The sequence below is a fragment of the Hylobates moloch genome, unplaced genomic scaffold (assembly GCF_009828535.3).
Source record: "Hylobates moloch isolate HMO894 unplaced genomic scaffold, HMol_V3 SCAFFOLD_4, whole genome shotgun sequence".
In the NCBI taxonomy this organism is placed as follows: domain Eukaryota; kingdom Metazoa; phylum Chordata; class Mammalia; order Primates; family Hylobatidae; genus Hylobates; species Hylobates moloch.
Window position 1 is genome coordinate 10,534,140 of NW_026652279.1, and position 17,522 is coordinate 10,551,661.

Here is a 17,522-nt window from a genome sequence, read left to right on the forward strand (position 1 = left end):
GCTAGCTGGTTATTCTGCAGGCTTGTTTATGTGGTTGCTTCATAGTGTCACTGGTCTGTGTACTTCAGTATGCTTTTTTAGTGGCTGGTGATGGTTTTTTCTTTCCATATTTAGTGCTTCCTTTGGGAGCTCTTGCAAGGCAGGCCTGCTGGTAACATATTCCCTTAGGATTTGCTTGTCTGAAAAGGATCTTATTTCTCCTTCGCTTATGAAGTTTAGTTTGGCTGGATATTAAATTCTGGGTTAGAAATCCTTTTCTTTAAGAATGTTGAATATTGACCCCCAATCTCATCTGACTTGAAGGGTTTCTGCTGGGAGGTCCATTGTTAGTCTCATGGGTTTCCCTTTGTAGTTGACCTGACCTTTCTCTCTGGCTGCCCTTAACATTTTTTCCTTCATTTTGATCTTGGAGAATCTGAAGATTATGGATCTTGGGATTGATCTTCTCATTGAGTATCTTACTGGAGTTCTCTGGATTTCCTGAATTTGAATGTTGGCCTATCTTGCTAGGTTGGGGAAGTTCTCTTGGATGATATACTGAAGTATGTTTTCCAACTTGGCCCCATTCTCCCCATCTCTTTCAGGTAGCCCAGTCAGTCATAGGTTCAGTCTTTTTACATAATCCCATATTTCTTTGAGGTTTTGTTAATTCCTTTTCATTCTTTTTTCTCTATTCTTGTCTGCCTGTCTTATTCCAGAAAGACAGTCTTTAGGCTCTGAGATTCTTTCCTCCACTTGGTCTATTCAGCTGTTAATAGTTGTGGTTGCATTGTGAAGTTCTCATATTGTGTTTTTCAGCTCCATTGGGTCATTTATGCTTCTCTCTAAACTGGCTATTTTTATCGGCTCCTGTAATGTTTTATCATCATAATTCTTAGCTTCTTTGCATTGGGCTAGAACATGTTCCTTTAGCTCAGTGAAGTTCATTATTACCTACCTCATTAAGCCTACTTGTCAATTCATTCATTTCAGCAGCCTCAGCCCAGTTCATTGCCCTTGCTGGAGAGGTGTTGCGGTCATTTGGAGAAGAGGTAGTCTAGCTTTTTGAGTTTTCAGCATTTTTGCATTCTTTCTCATCTTTGTGGGCTTATCTACCTTCGATCTTTGAGGTTGCCAAACTTCAAATGGGGTTTTGTGAGGTCTTTTTTGTTAATGTTGTTGCTTGTTTAACAGTCAAGCCACTCTTCTGTAGGGCTGCTGCAGTTTGCTGGGGGTTCACTCCAGACCGTAGTTGCCTTCATCCCTCCCATACCTGGAGGTATCACCAGTGAAGGCTGCGAAACGGCAAAGATGGTAGCCTGTTCCTTCCTCTAGAGCACCATCCCAGGGAGGCACCGACCTGAAGCCAGCCAGAACATTCCTGTAGGAGGTGTGTGGAGACCCCGTTGGGATGTCTCACCCAGATAGGAGACATGGGATCAGAGACACTTAAAGAAGCAGTCTGGCTGCTCCTTGGCAGAGCAGGTGCATTGCACTGACCACCCGGCCTTCTCAGAGATAGGAGCCTAGAAAGATTAAGTCTGCTAACCACAGACATAGCGGCTGCCCCTGTCCACTGGGATCAGCGGCACCAGGGAATGATGAGAGTTCTGTCCCTAGAACCCTGGCTGCAGTTGTTGAAATTCCCACCAGGACGCCCCTGCCAGTGAGGAGAGATGGATTGGTGTCCCACTTAAAGAAGCAGACTGGCCGTGATCAGACACAGTAGCTGTGCTGTGTTGTGGGGATTTCCTCCTGGTCCCCAGTACTGGCAGGCTACAGCAGCCAACTGGAACAGCAGATATGGCACCTGCCCCTCCCCCTGGGAACTCCATCCATCTCAGATCATTTCCAGCCTGCTGCTGCTGGCCAGCTGGACTTTCAAGCCGGTGAGTCTTATGAGGTGCCATGGGTGTGGCGCCCACAGAATGAGGCTGCTTGGCTCCCTGGATTCAGCCCCTTTCCTAGGCAAATGCACAGGATCTCCTGCCTTGCTGGAATTCCTGGGGCTGGACTACGCAAAACTCCTGGGTTTCCCTAAATACCCCAGTGAGTGGGTAGGCAGCCACTCCAGCAAGACTCTGCATAGCTCTGTGCTTTGGACCCAAGGCTCTGGTGATGTGGGCTCATGAAAGGATCTCCTGATCCACTGGTTCCAAAGATCCATAGGAAAAGCATGGTTTCCCAGTAAGGGTCACGCAGTTACTAACCACCTCCTTTGGCTGGGGGTGGAGGTTCCCCTGGCTCTTTGCCACTTATGGGTGGACCATCACCCCACCCTGCTTTTCCTCACTCTCCATGGGTTGAGCCATCCTCCTAGTCAGTCCCAATGTGAGACCCTAGATACCTCAGGTGCAGAATTCACTCACCGTTTTGTGAGAGCCAGAGATTGCATCTGCTTCTAATCAGCCATCTCGGCCTCTCTCCTGTTCACTTTTCTATTGAGATGTTCATCTTTTGCTTACTGGTGTGTAAAAGCTTTCCATATATGAATATCAGTATTTTGTCTGCCATATAGGCTATTAATACTATTCCCAGTTTGAGTTTAGTTTGGTTTATGTGGTTGTGCCATGTACAACGTTTTGTTTTTTTATGTAGTCAAATCTATCAATTTTTACAAATTAGCTATTGGGCAGATCTTCCTTCCAAGCCCTATTCTGAACCCGAATAGCTCCCTACTCTCTTCTCTCCCCTTTTTGTGTTTGAGATATCAAGAGGGAAGAGAGAAACCAACACAGCTCTTTTTAAAGAAGAGGAATGGAGTAACACATGAGAAAGGTCTTTAAGGTTACTTTTTCCTAATCTTTGTTGTAAAATAAGAGCCCCCCAAAAACCCATGCAAATCCCTCACTACTTCGCTCACTCTGACCTAAGCCAAATGCATACATGGCCAAATCAGAGCCATCTGCACTGACTTTCCACAGGCAAAATCCATTTCCCTTGGGAACGTCAGACACAGCATCTTTCACAGATTTCCTCCTCGGTTCCTACTCCTTGTCTGTGCTCTAGTAGTGAATCAGGAAAGACAGTGATTGAAATAGCGTATGGCAGCATCAAATACCAGTTTTTCGGACTTTGACAGTTTCAAGAGTTGTCACTAACTCTTTCTCAAGCTGAAACCTCGTGGTTTTACCTTAGTTTCTTTGCTGTAACACTCAGAATCCGTTTTGGTCCTCTGTCAGATATATAGCACTCATAAAGATTTAAATATTCCAAAGTATTGTCCTGATTCCTAATTCAACCCATGCCCCCACTGAGCTGACCTAAGCATTCCACTCTATTGACTTGTGTGTGAGACAGAAACTATGGATTATTTTTTATGTTTTCTTTTCAGTTATTGCAATGCTAAAATAGCAAGGTCATGATTTTATTTTTCTGTGCTGTCTGTGAATGGCCTATAAAACACTGAGCACTGAACTTAATACATGTAACAAAGCAATGGTGAAGATGCAATTCAAAGAGAAGGCAGAGAAGTTCAGAGACCCAACTGAACTTCTGAGAATAGTATTTCAGACTTGGAAGTAGAAGACCAAAGTTTATTTGCTTGCTTCCATTTCTTGATCATTAATTACAGTTATCCAATTAATAATTCAGTGTCCTGAACTATTTTGATAACTTCTCATTAAGGGAATCAAAGCTGATAATTAAGGAATGAGTCAGAGACCTCATCCACAGAGAGCAAGGGCCCAAATGAACAACATAGAAGATGCATAATTTTACATTCCTAACATGTAAGTGGGCTATGAATATTGATAGTACCGAATAGAAGAAACGAAAGTATGAGCTTGCAGAGCCCTGCTTTCTTCATAGCCAAAAATCAATACTACAAAGACGCCCAACATGCTTCAGTAACTGTTCATCAATTATTTACTGGGCTCTTTTGTTCTAAGTTTCTGTTTACAAGATTACTTTGTAACTTGAAATGATTGTTTCCCCTCATATGGCTGCTGAATGGGGCTTGAGTTTTTTACAAGACGAACCTGAAAGAATGTGTGTGTGTGTGTGTGTGTGTGTGTGTTTGTGTGTGTGTGTGTCATCTCATGTTTCACATTAAATCGGGATAACCTGTGTTCTGCATCTTTCTTTCCAGTGGTGCTCTGATGTCCACCAGATAGGTATTACAGGCCGAGGCATTAAATTGTCCATGAAGAAAGCACAAGGGTTTTTCAACATTCTGCCAAATTGACAGCTAAGGGCAACAGGAAGCAATGCTTCTTGAGTGAGTTTGTCCTTTCTTTACTTGCTCAAATTTCTCACTGACTTGGAAACAAGGAAAAAACATGAAAAGATCTGGTCTTACCTGTTCACAATTTTCTATCAGCTGCAGACACTTAAACCTTAAGCCCTAGTTTTCAGGCAAGGCTTTTTGGGTTTTCTTTTGGCATGAAATGACTAGTTGGACTACAAGTTATTCATAAATAATACACAACTTTATTAAGAGCTGATTACAGTCCATGGGCATTTGTAAATTCAACCAACTGTGGATCAAAAACACTTGGGGGGAAAAAAGATGGTTGTGTCTATACTGAACATGTACAAACCTTTTTTCCTGTCATTATTCCCTAAATACAGTATGATGACTATTTATATAGGATGTGCATTGTATTCGGTAGTATAAGTAACCTAGGGATGACTTAAAGTTTATGGGAGGATTTGCTTAGGTTATATGCAGATACTACGCCAGTTTGTTGAGGCTAGACTGCTTCAGTCAGTGGTGAAGTTAATCAACAGACTAGCATTGGATTTATCCTTGGTCAATGTGTCCCTAATAGTGCACAAAGAATTTTTCACAGAAGCATTTTCCAGTTTACCTGTGAAATAGGCACTTTTGATACGGTGTTTCCATTGCCACTTCAGGAGTCGATGCTCAACCTTATATACACACCAACAAGTTCTTGCAAAAATTCAAATGAAAGAAGCTGGCCAAGTAGTGATTGTGGTGGACGAGGGAGTGTATATAGACCCATAAAAGGGGCAGCTTCTCCTCTGCATCCAATAGTGTTGATGTGAGATAACATAGGCTGTTCAATATTGCCACATCTGCTTGTTTAAGCAACCTTGGAAATCCACATAACATATGCTAGATTGTATCTGCTCTTGTAATCAAGTGCAGGCTTAGCTGTTCACCACTTATAAAACCAATAACAAGGACGAAGTGTGTAGTGAAAGGAAAGTGATTCTATTTCCAGAGCTAGCCGTGGGGAAACAGCCAGCTCACCCTTTCCAGAACCACTTCAAACTTTCGGCTGGGGAGAAGGGCTTAAAGGGGGAACTTGGAATGGAAGGCATGGGGGAATGGTGCTGAATACAAGGTCCACGTGTCTTCTTCTGGTGGCTATCTCGAACTGTTGTCTACCAGGAGCATGGGCGGCTGTCATCTTAAAATGGCTGGGGTGTGGACTAACCAGCTTGAGGTAACGTCTAGAATTTTGCAGCTGGGTCTCCATGCTTGGTCTGTCTCAATATTAGCCCCTGGAACTTCTAAGTAAGCACATAATTAGATAAAAGCATACAGTTAGATAAATGTGCATGGGGGAAAGAAGGAGTACATAGTGGGAAAGGGAAGGGAATGGAGTTTCAAAGTATGTTTTGAGGCTATATTTTAAGACTAAGGAAAAGTTTCTACAGTTTGTTTTGGGGTTACCTTTTGAGACTGGGAAAAAAGGAGGGGAAAACAGTTTAAAAATGCATTTTCAAGCTAGACTGCTCAGTTACACTCTCAGGTAGCCTCTTGGCATGAGGAGGGGCTGGTGATCTATCAATGAGCACAGTGGTATATGTAACTTACAGGCAGCTTATAGTCCAAGACCAACTATACAGCAGTTCAATATTTTTAATATTGTTTCTGGCCAGGTTTCCTTTAAATGAATTTTTTAAAATACAAATATTCTTTTACACTCAAGCAGAAATTCAGTTATGATTATTTTACCCATTTTTTAAAAATGTGTAGCAACATGATATTCTTCATCAGTTTGTTGACAGGGGGATAGTGGCAAAGAGCACAGGTGCTGGATGCAAACAGAATCTGGCTACAGATGTAAGGCTAGCCCATCACCTGGACACCTAGAATACAAAATAGTATTATTTTAAATGTACTCTCAAAGAAAAATAAATCTAGGATTTTCTGTATCTTATCATGACCCTCATTGTATAATTTCCAGTAATAACTCCCTGTGTGAGTTTGGGTCGGTGTGATATCTTGTAGGTCTTAAATTCTCCTCTGTGAGACGGAAATACTCATAAAGAAGATCTCCCAAACTGAGTAGAAAAATAGGTTTGTAGAAGGATAGAGAATTTTGCCAATAACTCTGAACAGTCTTGTAGAGGCTCCTTACATGTAATTTATTAGCAGAGTTCCAGCTTTCCAATGTGGAAATGAAGGCAAAGGGGTATATGGTTTGGAGCAGCACATCCGGATATGAGGGAGAGAGAGAAAAATCTCGGTACTGTTCCTTTATGGACTCTTTGGCGGTGTCCACACAGATACAAGCAGCAAATGTTTCTTAGATGTTGAGACTACCTGTGGCAGTCAGAGTCCTAACACGCTGTGACTAACAGCCTCAAAACTATCCTCGTATGTTTGTTTTACATTCTGTAAAAATACCCCAATTTCCCAAATGGACCACTGATTCCCTGGAAGTGGTTTACTCACCAGAGATGGACCTTAAGGTGAAGTACTGTCATAGTTACTTGATCTTATTTGGGGTATGAGATCAGGCACATAGGCTAAAAACTTAAGTCACTGTTTCATGTATCATAAAATTTCCATTATATATTTATATATATACATATATATAAAGAAGCATACCTCTCGATACTAAAGGGAGCAAAGTATGTATAAAATATCATGAGTGTGCCTAAGCTTAATGCTCCATAGGTTTGGGAGAAGAAACTAACTAAGCCACCCAAATGTATGTGCCAACTTTGCCATATAGTTCACATCCCCAAAGTTATGTGTTATTTATTTTTTAAAGGAGTTTTTCACGTTTAAAATGTGCAAGCCTAGGTAGGATGTTAACACAAAGTCTTAAGGCATATAATAATCACAAAAACATGTATGTTTTTGGATGAATTTTTTTTACTTATTCATGCGATCATAACAAATTTAGTAAGCATCTAGTCAAATTCAAAAATTTAGCCAACAAATCTTTCCATTCCTTCTGCAAGAATAAAATCAAATCAAAGTATTGATTTATCTTCCCCCCATAAATGTGAAAGGACACGGATAATTAATTAACTTGGTGCAGAAACTATGTTTTTGGCATTTCTTAATATATAAAATTCATCCCATATTTTTACAGTAGTACGTACTTTAATAACATTATACATTTAAAATCTGGGTCAGTCATTCTTCATCTGCTTCATACATTTCTGCATGACAGCCTCTGAGAATATGTGCAGAAATGTCTGCTGCAAAATCATTAAGCCAATCAGGACTCAGATTTTAAAGAAATAAGATGGCTAACACAGAAGTAGGGAAACAGCTAAGTTAAGAAGAACTCATTTACAGTCTAAAAATTCAGCACTGAAAGACTCCTGTCTAGGAGTTAAAATATTTTCATATAATTGGCATAAATTTGATCTAAGAAATAACCCTTGATCTAATTTGAGTTTTATATTTTAAATGATTTACCTACATGACTACACAAAAGCCGTAAAAATTCCAACAAGTTTTATAAATATGTTCTGACAGAGTTTTGGTTATAAAATATTGGAATTGATATGCTTCCTCAGCACTCAGTAAAATGGTACATTGAAGTTAAAACGCTCTCATTTTATCTCTGCTAACTAACTGGACAATGGAAAGCAAAAAAAATTAATAGTAAAAATACAATGCACACACAATAATCCAACTATGTCCTTCTGTTCTTCAAGGGTTATAAAATAAATAAACGTTCTTTACCAGTTAATAATCTTTTTAGACCCCCTTTAAAACCACTTTAATACAAGTTCAAAAGGAAAAATTCAAAAGAGGAACAGAAGGAACAGAATGAGGACCCCTTGGAACATACATCCAAGTTCTTTTGTAAAAGCAGAAAGAAAGTGAAGAATGAACATGCCCTTAGTGGTGAACCATTTTGAAGACTCTGATTTGCTCTTCTCGGATTTTGGAGGTATGTTCCTTGGGAATCCAGACAGATAGGATGTCAAATGTGTGGTGGCTTGTGGTTATAATTCAATGAAATAAAATCACGAAGCAGAGAGGGCTGGGCCAGTTAAGTGAATGCCACCTCTCACAGCTCACATATACAAATATGAAGTTGCTGAAATCCTAGACAATTTTCTGCAAAGGGGCCAGGATGGGAATCCAACCAAAAGCGCTCCGCATCCTGCTGCCCCTCCAGGATTGAAGCACACCTCTCTCTTCGCTACCGCGTTACCTAAAACAAATCAAAATAAGGGAATATTCAACACTCCATGCGCACCAAAATAACCATTCCTGCCCCCAAGACCAGTAAGGTACTGACTGTGAAGACTTTATCAGTTTGTACATTTACCTATAACTGACCTAACCAGATCAACTGTTCAAATTCTGCTTTGCAGCCTAAAAGCAAGAAATATAAAGAATACATGCACAAAGACTTCCATAAGAGGGTATTATGCAGTCTGGCTTTGTATTTGTGAGGTTATAAAAATCCCATCTGATTAGGTACACTCATCGCCCATCAATTCATGCATGCTGAGCATGCTTTGTTAATGGCACTAAAATTTTTTCAAATAAATGGTTGACTAAAATCAGCGCATGTCAAGATAAAAATATTGCCTTTGTAATGTTATTTTTTATGCAGTTAACTTTCACTTTTGAAAATAGGTTATTTTGTAAAACTGCTGTATTATCCATTAAAAAGGCAGTGGTTGTATTTTTCAGACATCCAGGCTCATTGCTTATGATCTAAGAAAATAGAACAGCAGTTTCTATAGTTGATTGGTCATGTAAGAAATTTTACGTGTTAGTCAATATACCAGCTCAGGTGGAAAAAAAAGCATAAGACTTTAACATGCCTACACCACAAAAATATTTTTTCAAAGCAAATTATTTGATAGTATAGTCACCATACCCGGGCTTTAGACCCAATCAGCTGTGTATGCAAACCTCAGCCTTGCTATTAACTGACATATGGCCTTTATGTATTCAACAATATTACTCCCCTTTTGTTTGTGCTGGGTAACTACAGCAAACTAAACAAAAACCCTGCCCCCATGGAGCTTATCTTCTAGTGAAGGGGCTGGAAAACTTTTACTGGAAAGGACTAAATATGATAAATATTTTCAGCTTTGCAGGCCGTACAGTCACAATAGCAACTACTTAACTCTGCCTTTATTTCATTCACAAAAGTAGCCATAGACAATAAATAAATGAATGGGCATTGCTTTGTTCCAGAGTTTATGTGTAGATGGTGAAATGTGAATTTCATATAATCTGCATGCATTCTGAAATATTCTGCTTTTGATTTTTTCCAACTACTTAAAAATGTAAAACCCAGTCTTAGCTCATGGGCCATACAAAAGCAGGCCAAGGGCTGGATTTGGCCTGTAAGCCACAGTTTGCTGATCCCTATTCCAGAGGAAGAGGTTGGACAAACAGGTAAAATTAATAATATGGGCAATGGAGAAAAGTAAGGTAGTATAATAGAGGAAAGAAAGGCTGGGGCAGGGAGGGTAGAGGGCTGCTCTTCTATACAGGATGTCAAGGAAGGTTGAAGGAAGAGAGAAAGAGGAAAATGCAAAGACTTTGGCCTTTTTCTGAGGTTCAAGGAAGAGATGAGGAATGCATGGCAAGACTGAACTGTCAAAGAGTTGTGACAAATAGAACAAACATGTAAGAAAAAGAGGAATCAAGGACAATTCCAAGATCTTTGCCTTGAGCCACTGAATGATGGAGTTGGCCATGTTCTGTGATGGGGTAGATTGTCTGTCTTTGCCTTAGTTTCTTCATCTGCAAAACAGAGATAATAGTACCTGCCCCCGTCAGTTGTAGCAAAGAGTAAATAAAATATGTGACTTGAATGACACAGCCCAGTGGTTGACACATGGTGTGTACTCAGGGAATGGTGGCTATTGTGATGTTAGCTCTTTCTGGATCGGTCTACATCCAGGATGTAATTGTCAAAAGCATCTTCTTTGAGGCAACTTATTCCCCATGCCCAGCTCATTTTGGACAACTTCACTGAAGCTGGATGATAAAATGCTCTCAGATTTATTTTCCTTTAAAATTATTATTGTACTGATTACACGTGGAAGATTCATTGCTACTTCTGAATTTTGATGGATATTAGTTCTACTCCCATTCATCAGGGTATCCCGAGGCATTTCAAGTCCGACTATAGAGATCAGGGAAGACAAAACTTGAGGGTAAAGGAGTCATCTGAGTTGGATATTAAAAGACAAGTGGACTTTTAGAAGGGGAAGTGGAAAAAGGAGGCAGCAATGGTATGGGGAAATACATGGCCTGTACAATGATTGGCAGTGAAGGCCCATTTAAGATGCTTATAATCTGTATTTTGCACCAGTTTCCAATGGGGATCCATTGATGATCTCTTAACAGGGAGGGAACCTAGGCAGGGAGTTTACCTTTGATGCAGAGAAAGCAAGGTATAAGCCAATTAAAGGTGAGAACAGGTAGAGAGCTCAGTGAGACTAATGGTTCCCTCATACTGCCTGTTGATCACAATCACCCTAAGAACAACTTTTTTAAAAGCATGGTTTTCTAAGCCCTATCCCAGACTTACTATACCAGAATATCCTAGAGGTAGAGTTCAAAACTGTGTTTTTTACACGTTCCCATGATAGCATTAAATTATTATTATATTGACAATGACCCATGGTGATGGCCCAAGAGACAGGCAGATTAGAGAGCCATTTGAGGAAGATACTGAAGACAAAACTGTTGCTTCCATTCTGTAGAAATTTTCCAATATGACATATTGGAAATTTAGACAATAGAAACTCTGAAAAACAAAATGAAGTAAAAGAATCAAGTAGGAAGTTTGCCAAGAGCTACTGAAAAAAATACACTATTCTCCAAAGCAGCTTTTCAGCCTTCATTCTATTGACATTTGGGGTCAAATAATTGTTGTAGAGGCTGTCTGTGCTTTGTAGGATGTTTAGCAGCATCCCTGGCCTCTACCCACAAGATGCCAGTAGCATCCTCACAATGTGTGATGACCAGAAATATCCGAGACATTGCCAAATGTCTACTCAGGGGCAAAAATGCCTCTGGTTGAGAACTGCTACTCTAAAGACATAGCTTTTCACCCTTAGTAGAGGATTCAAAAATAAGAACATTAAAAAGTCTCAAGATTCAAAGCGATTTGCTTCTGCTCACAAACAAGATATGGCAAATGCTTGGCTTCCATGCTAAGAAGACATCATACCTTTGTTAGAAGGCTTAAAATGGCAACCCCAGATAGTAAAAAACTCTTTAGCTCAGAGTATGCAGCAAAAACCAGATTTCAAATAAGAAAAAAAAAATTCAGGCAGGTCCACAGAGAGAGTCTTATTTTCCCACAAGAAGCAGTAGCTGCATCCCCTCTAGAGACACTGAAAACTATGTCGGCAGAGTAAACTCAATGGCAATATTTTATACCTAGAAAAGATGACTAGTTAGGGAATTATCCTCTCTCTTTTCGTATCTTCATCTAAAGCTATTAATATTCAAGTTAACTGCCAACTATTTTCATATTTGCATTTAAATGGAAAATAAAATTCTGACATAGCTGGCTTACTGGAGACCATCTTACTTTAGCCTTTCTGTGTTTTGATGCTGCTGTGCATGAACTGTTTAAAGAAAATGGAAACTATTTTGTTATACAGTTTAGTTAATACATTCTCTAGGGAGACAATTGCTCTGCTTTTCTAGGACCTCTGTCTTACCTGTGGTGTATGGTCAGTAACAATTTTAAGAAAAAGATACTACTGGAAGCTAGTCACAGATCCACAAATGAACTTACTCTATGTGCATAAGATCCATAAAAGACATAAAATGTTTTATGCAGTTCAAGTCACACTGACTTAGATTAATAAAGGAAATAAAGTTTTATGACTTCAAGATTATTCTCAAGTGACATATCACTAAAAAGGCAGCTCAAGTATCATGATGGCTTGGGGAACTGTATTATCTTTCTACAACTTTTCAAAGTGCTAAATGAAATGTCACTACCATTGAGGATTTAGCTAGAGCAAACTTACATTCCCAGCACAGAGCCAAAATGCCCCTAAAGGTTTGCTTCCTGCAAATGCCTTCTCTAACTACACATAAATAGAGAGCCATTCTACCAAGAGAACAACAGTTGGCTTTTGCTCATGATCTTGTTTTATATTTATATATAAAAATCAATACAATCTTCCAAAATGTTATTCCTTATCCTACAAGAAATATGATGAAAGAAAATTTTTATCACTGATGGATGTAATACCCTAATTCACGGGTTACTCCAAGATTTTCACTTAGGAAGGAATTAGGAAAAAATAGCTGAAATGGGCCAAGGGAAGGATGGGGAAATTATCTTAAGGCAGGGTTTGCTTAGCAAGCACACTGGGTCTATATAGCATGGAAGTTCACGGGGAATGGCTTAGAGTGTTGACCTCCTTGCACCACCAATAAATGACTCCATGGACTTCTGCTGCTCTGGATATAAAAGCAGATATCAGGTCGTTATCCCAGTCATCTCAGTATCACTAACAAGGATAAGTTAGTTGACAATCGCAATTAACGTTGAAAACAGTCTGGTTCTACCTAGACAATCAACTGACAACTATTCCACTGATAATCTGGGGTATAATATCAGCTAAAGTTCCCATTTAAAATGTATTGTAGAATCATATTTTCTAATATTTTGTTTTAGACTTAGTATCTTTATATTTTAATATATTTTACAAAATCTTAATGTAAAAGTTCATGTTCACACTTAGAAGGAGAACTGGCCTGTTTTTGACCTCCACGGCTGAAGACGAATTACTAAACACTCAAGAGTTCTCATTCAAAGTATTCATAAAGGGGACGACATAAGAAAGGCAAGAAACCATTCCCTGTATGTACTTCCTAAGGGATCAAAGCTCAATAGCAATGAGAACCAAAGAGTCACTCCATTCCAGTATGTCCAACTCTAATGATCTTAGAATGACCTTGGTCATGTCATTTTTCATTCAAGAAATAGTTACCAAGGCATTCAGCTGGCTCTGGTACTAGTAGGGAAAGCAAAAACAAAGCCACGGCCCAACATCAAAGTTCTCCCACCAGACAGAAAGCTCTAGGTATTAAGCAAAATATGGATAGCAATCTATGTAAAATATAACCATAATAAATGCTCAGAGATACAGGGAGCATGACTTCAGTCAGGAAAGAAGTCCCTGAAAAAATGATGATGAACCAGAAAAGAAAGGAGGGAAACATATTCTATGAAGAGGGAACAGCCCGTGCAAAAGGACCAGGGTAAGAGGGACTGACAAAAGGCCAGGATGTTTAGAGTAGCAAGAAGGACACGGAGGTGGTTTGGCCATGTTACTCATTAAGGACCAGGCAGAGGCTAGTGGACCAATCACCAGAGGGTGCAAGTGGAATATTTTGAGGTGGACTACCTTAGAGGATGTGCATTTTACAAAATTATTGTAGCCACTGTGTAGGGACCAGACTGGAAGGCAGCAATGTAGCAGACTAGATGCATCTCCATATGAGATGGCAGAGTGGACAAGAGGAGTAAGCACAGTGCTGAAGAATCATGGAAAAGTTGGGTAGTAAAAATCCTAAGGACAATGTAACCAACTGAACATAGGAAGAAGGTAGGTTTCTGGCTGGAGAACTGGGTAGACAATGATGTTCTTCAGCGACAGTGAGAATTGAAAAGAGGACCATTTGGGGAGAAAAGTGTTGGCTTCTAACTCTTGAATAAGAATCTCCAACCATTAAATCTCCTTTAAAGCAATAGGTATTTCTACTTGAGTAAATCATCTGGATGTGGATTCTTGCCATGGTGTTTTGATACATTGGCCTGTCAACTCTGAAACTTTTTTACTTTAAATCGGGCTTGTGAAGAAGCTGAAATGAATTTAGTGGCCCTGCCTAAAACAATGAATTATCCCACCAAATCACTGCTCTATAAAATCTGACACACAGAATGATGCTGGGAAATGCACTTTTCAAAAAGGCCAAAGCCTTAAGGTAGCACTGCCCAAGCAGGTTTATCAACACATAATAATGTGTTCTTGATGGCAGAATAAAATCAAGGGGAGAAAGCCCCACAGTTGATAAGTTGTAAATTGTAGTTGCATTTAGTCTATACTTGCCTTCGTAGTTTTGACTTTATTGCCACTGCTACAGGACCAACCTGAGTAATCTGGCAGCACTTTACAATCCTCTCCCTCCAAACACGGATTCATGTGACACCACCATTTCTGAATCACAATGGAAGCTGGAAAACAAAGGCCAAATAATATTTATGACACTGTTTGTTTCTTCCTCCAAAGATGGACAAAATAAAACTCAGTACAGAGTAGTACACTGAGTTCAGAGACTGCTATTAAGTTTACTGTTAGTAAATTTAAGGAATCCAATCAGGCATATACTCTACAAAATGTTTCATTTTTTTATTAAACATTTTAAAAGCAACAGATGTTGGTGACAACGCAGAGAAAAGGGAATGCTTATACACTGTTGGTGTGAAGGTAAATTAGTACAACCTCTATGGAAAACAGTATGGAGATTTCTCAAAGAACTAAAAATCAACCATTCAATCCAGCAATCCCATCCCTGGCTATCTACTCAAAGGAAAAGAGACTGTTACATCAAAAAGACACCTGCACTCATATGTTTATCACAGCACTAGTAATAAATAGGAAAGTCATGGAATCAACATGTGTCCATCAATGCAGGACTGGATAAAGAAAATGTGGTATAGATACGCTATCAAATACTACTGAGCCACAGAAGAGAATGAAATCCTGTCTTTTACAGCAGCATGGATGGAACTGGAGGTCATTATCTTAAGTGAAATAACCCAGAAACAAAGTCAAAAGTCAGTCATTTTCTCACTTATAAATGAGAGCTGAATAATGTGTACACAGAGACATAGAGCCATGGAACAACAGAAATTGGAGACTTGGAAGGGTGGGAAGGATGAGAAGATACTTAAGGGGTACAAGGTACACTATTTGGGTGATGGCTACACTAAAAGCCCAGACTTCACCACTATGTACCCTTAAATTTATACAAATATAAAACAGATCACTTTTGCATTGGACTGCCCAATTGTAAAATATAGCTGGCAAGATCTCAGGCTTTGTGGTGGGCTTGCCTGGGTTTGAATCTGACTGTCCCATTGTCTAGATTAGACTAATTCTCGGACTTCTCTTAGTGTCAATTTCTTCATGTCAAAAGTAGATCCTCACCCCAGGATGTTAAGAGGATAAAGTTAATCCATGTGTGAAAGTCTTTGCTGACTTTGAGCCAGTCAGTCACAATAGTCTCAGAAAATGTCAGCTGTTAATATGGTCATCATCTTTCATTGCAGGTTACAATGGTATTGCAACTGGTTGTTATGTTTGATGCTCTCTGTCAATAGCAAAAACTAAAAGCACTAAAAATTTCCATCATACATGGTATTCATCTCTCCATGCCATTCTAGTGAGTGGCCAGCAACCACTTAAAGTCAATTACAAGAAGCCACGGGAAAGTGGGAGGGCCTGGCATTCCTTCACCTTTTCATATGCCTGTTGGTCATTTGTATGTCTTCATTGGAAAAATATCAATTCAGTTCCTTTTCCTACTTTTTAATTAGGGTACTAATTTTTGGCAGTTGAGCAGGTAGGTTTCTTTTATATTTTGGATCTTAACTCATTATCAGATATATGGCTTGCAAATATTTTCTACCATTCTCTAGGCTGCTTTTTCATATGATGTAGTCCCAATTGTTTATTTATTTTTCCTTTTGTTGCGTGTACTTTTGGTGTCATAACCAAAATGTCTAAGATCAATATCAAGGACCTTTTTCCCTATGTTTTCTTCTGGGAGTTTCATTTCACAGATTACATTTACATCCTTTTCAAGTTAACTTTTCCATATGGTTTAAGTCACAGGCCTAACTTCAGTCTTTTGCATGGGAATATCTAATTTTCCCAGCACCCTTTATTGAAGAGACTATCCTTTCCCCATTGTGTAGTCTTGTCACCCTGTCAAAGACTAGTCAACTATAAATGCATGGATTTATTTCTGAGTTGTCTATTCTGTTCCATGGGTCTATGTGTCTATTTTTATGCCGGTGCCATACTGTTTTGATAACTATAGCTTTGTAATATAATTTGAATCTGACTGTGTGCCTCCAACTCTGTTCTTTTTCAAAACTGCTTTAGCTATTTGGGGTTTTCGGTGGTTCTATATGAATTTTAGGACTGTTTTTCTATCTTTATGGAAAATGCCACTGGAATTTTGTTAGGGATTGTATCTGTAGATTGCTTTGGAGAGTATGGACATTTTAACAATATTTTTCCAATCCATGAACACAGGATATTGTTCCATTTCTTTCATTAATGTCTTACAGTTTTTAGTGTACAGATTTTTTTACCTCCTTGGTTAAATTGATTCTTAAGTATTTTATTTTTTGATGGTATTACAAAAATAGGATTGTTTCCTTAATTTCTTGGACAGTTCATTGTTAGCGAAATGCAACTGAGTTTTGGATGTTGATTTCGCATTCTGCAGCTTTACTGAATTTATTAGTACCTGGCATTTAAAGAAGAACTAAGCTGGGTGCAGTGACTCATGCCTGTAATCCCAGCACTTTGGGAGGCCAAGGCAGGCAGATCATGAGGTCAGGAGATCGAGACCATCCTGGATAACAAGGTGAAACCCCATCTCTACTAAAAATTAAAAAAAGCCAGGCATGGTGGCAGGCGCCTGTAGTCCCAGCTACTTAGGAGGCTGAGGCAGGAGAATGGCGTGAACCCGGGAGTTGGAGCTTGCAGTGAGCCTAGATCATGCCAGTGTACTCCAGCCTGGGCGACAGAGCAAGACTCCGTCTCAAAAAAAAGAAGTAACTAACTCTCCACTTTCTCTTCCAAAGAATCGAAGAAGAGAGAACACTTCCAGACTCATTTAACAACGCCAGCATTACCTTCATGCGAAAGCCAGATTAGGACACTACAAAAAAGAAAAGTATAGGCCGATATCCTTGATAAACATAGCAACAAAACACTAGCAAACTGAATTGAACGGCACATTAAGAGGATCCTCCACCTCCACTATGATCAAGTGGGATTTATCCTTGGGCTGCAAGAATGCTTAAACATAAGTAAATCAATAAATGTGATACACCACATTAACAGAATGAAGGATAAAAATCATATGGTCATCTCCTGCAGAAAAATAATTTGACAAAATTCAATATCCCTTTATGATAAAAACTCTCAACAAAGATAATTTGATACAGAAGTAGTATACTTGAGAAAAACTCTCAACAAAGATAATTTTATACCGAAGGAATGTACCTTCAACATAATAAAGGTCATATACGACAAGACATGGATATCTACGCTCACCATTTCTATTCAAT

The 17,522-nt window shown here is 39.2% G+C and overlaps 1 protein-coding gene across 1 annotated transcript in view; it reads right to left on the reverse strand.

Moving 5' to 3' along the window:
- Positions 1–14,247: 14,247 nt before the first annotated feature.
- The window catches only part of TAFA4 (TAFA chemokine like family member 4), a 141,960-nt gene continuing 138,685 nt past the window's right edge, over positions 14,248–17,522 (reverse strand). Inside the window, exon 4 of the mRNA XM_032149215.1 lies at positions 14,248–14,387. Within this exon, the coding sequence (XP_032005106.1) occupies positions 14,248–14,387 (140 nt within the window). The remainder of the gene's footprint in view (positions 14,388–17,522) is intronic.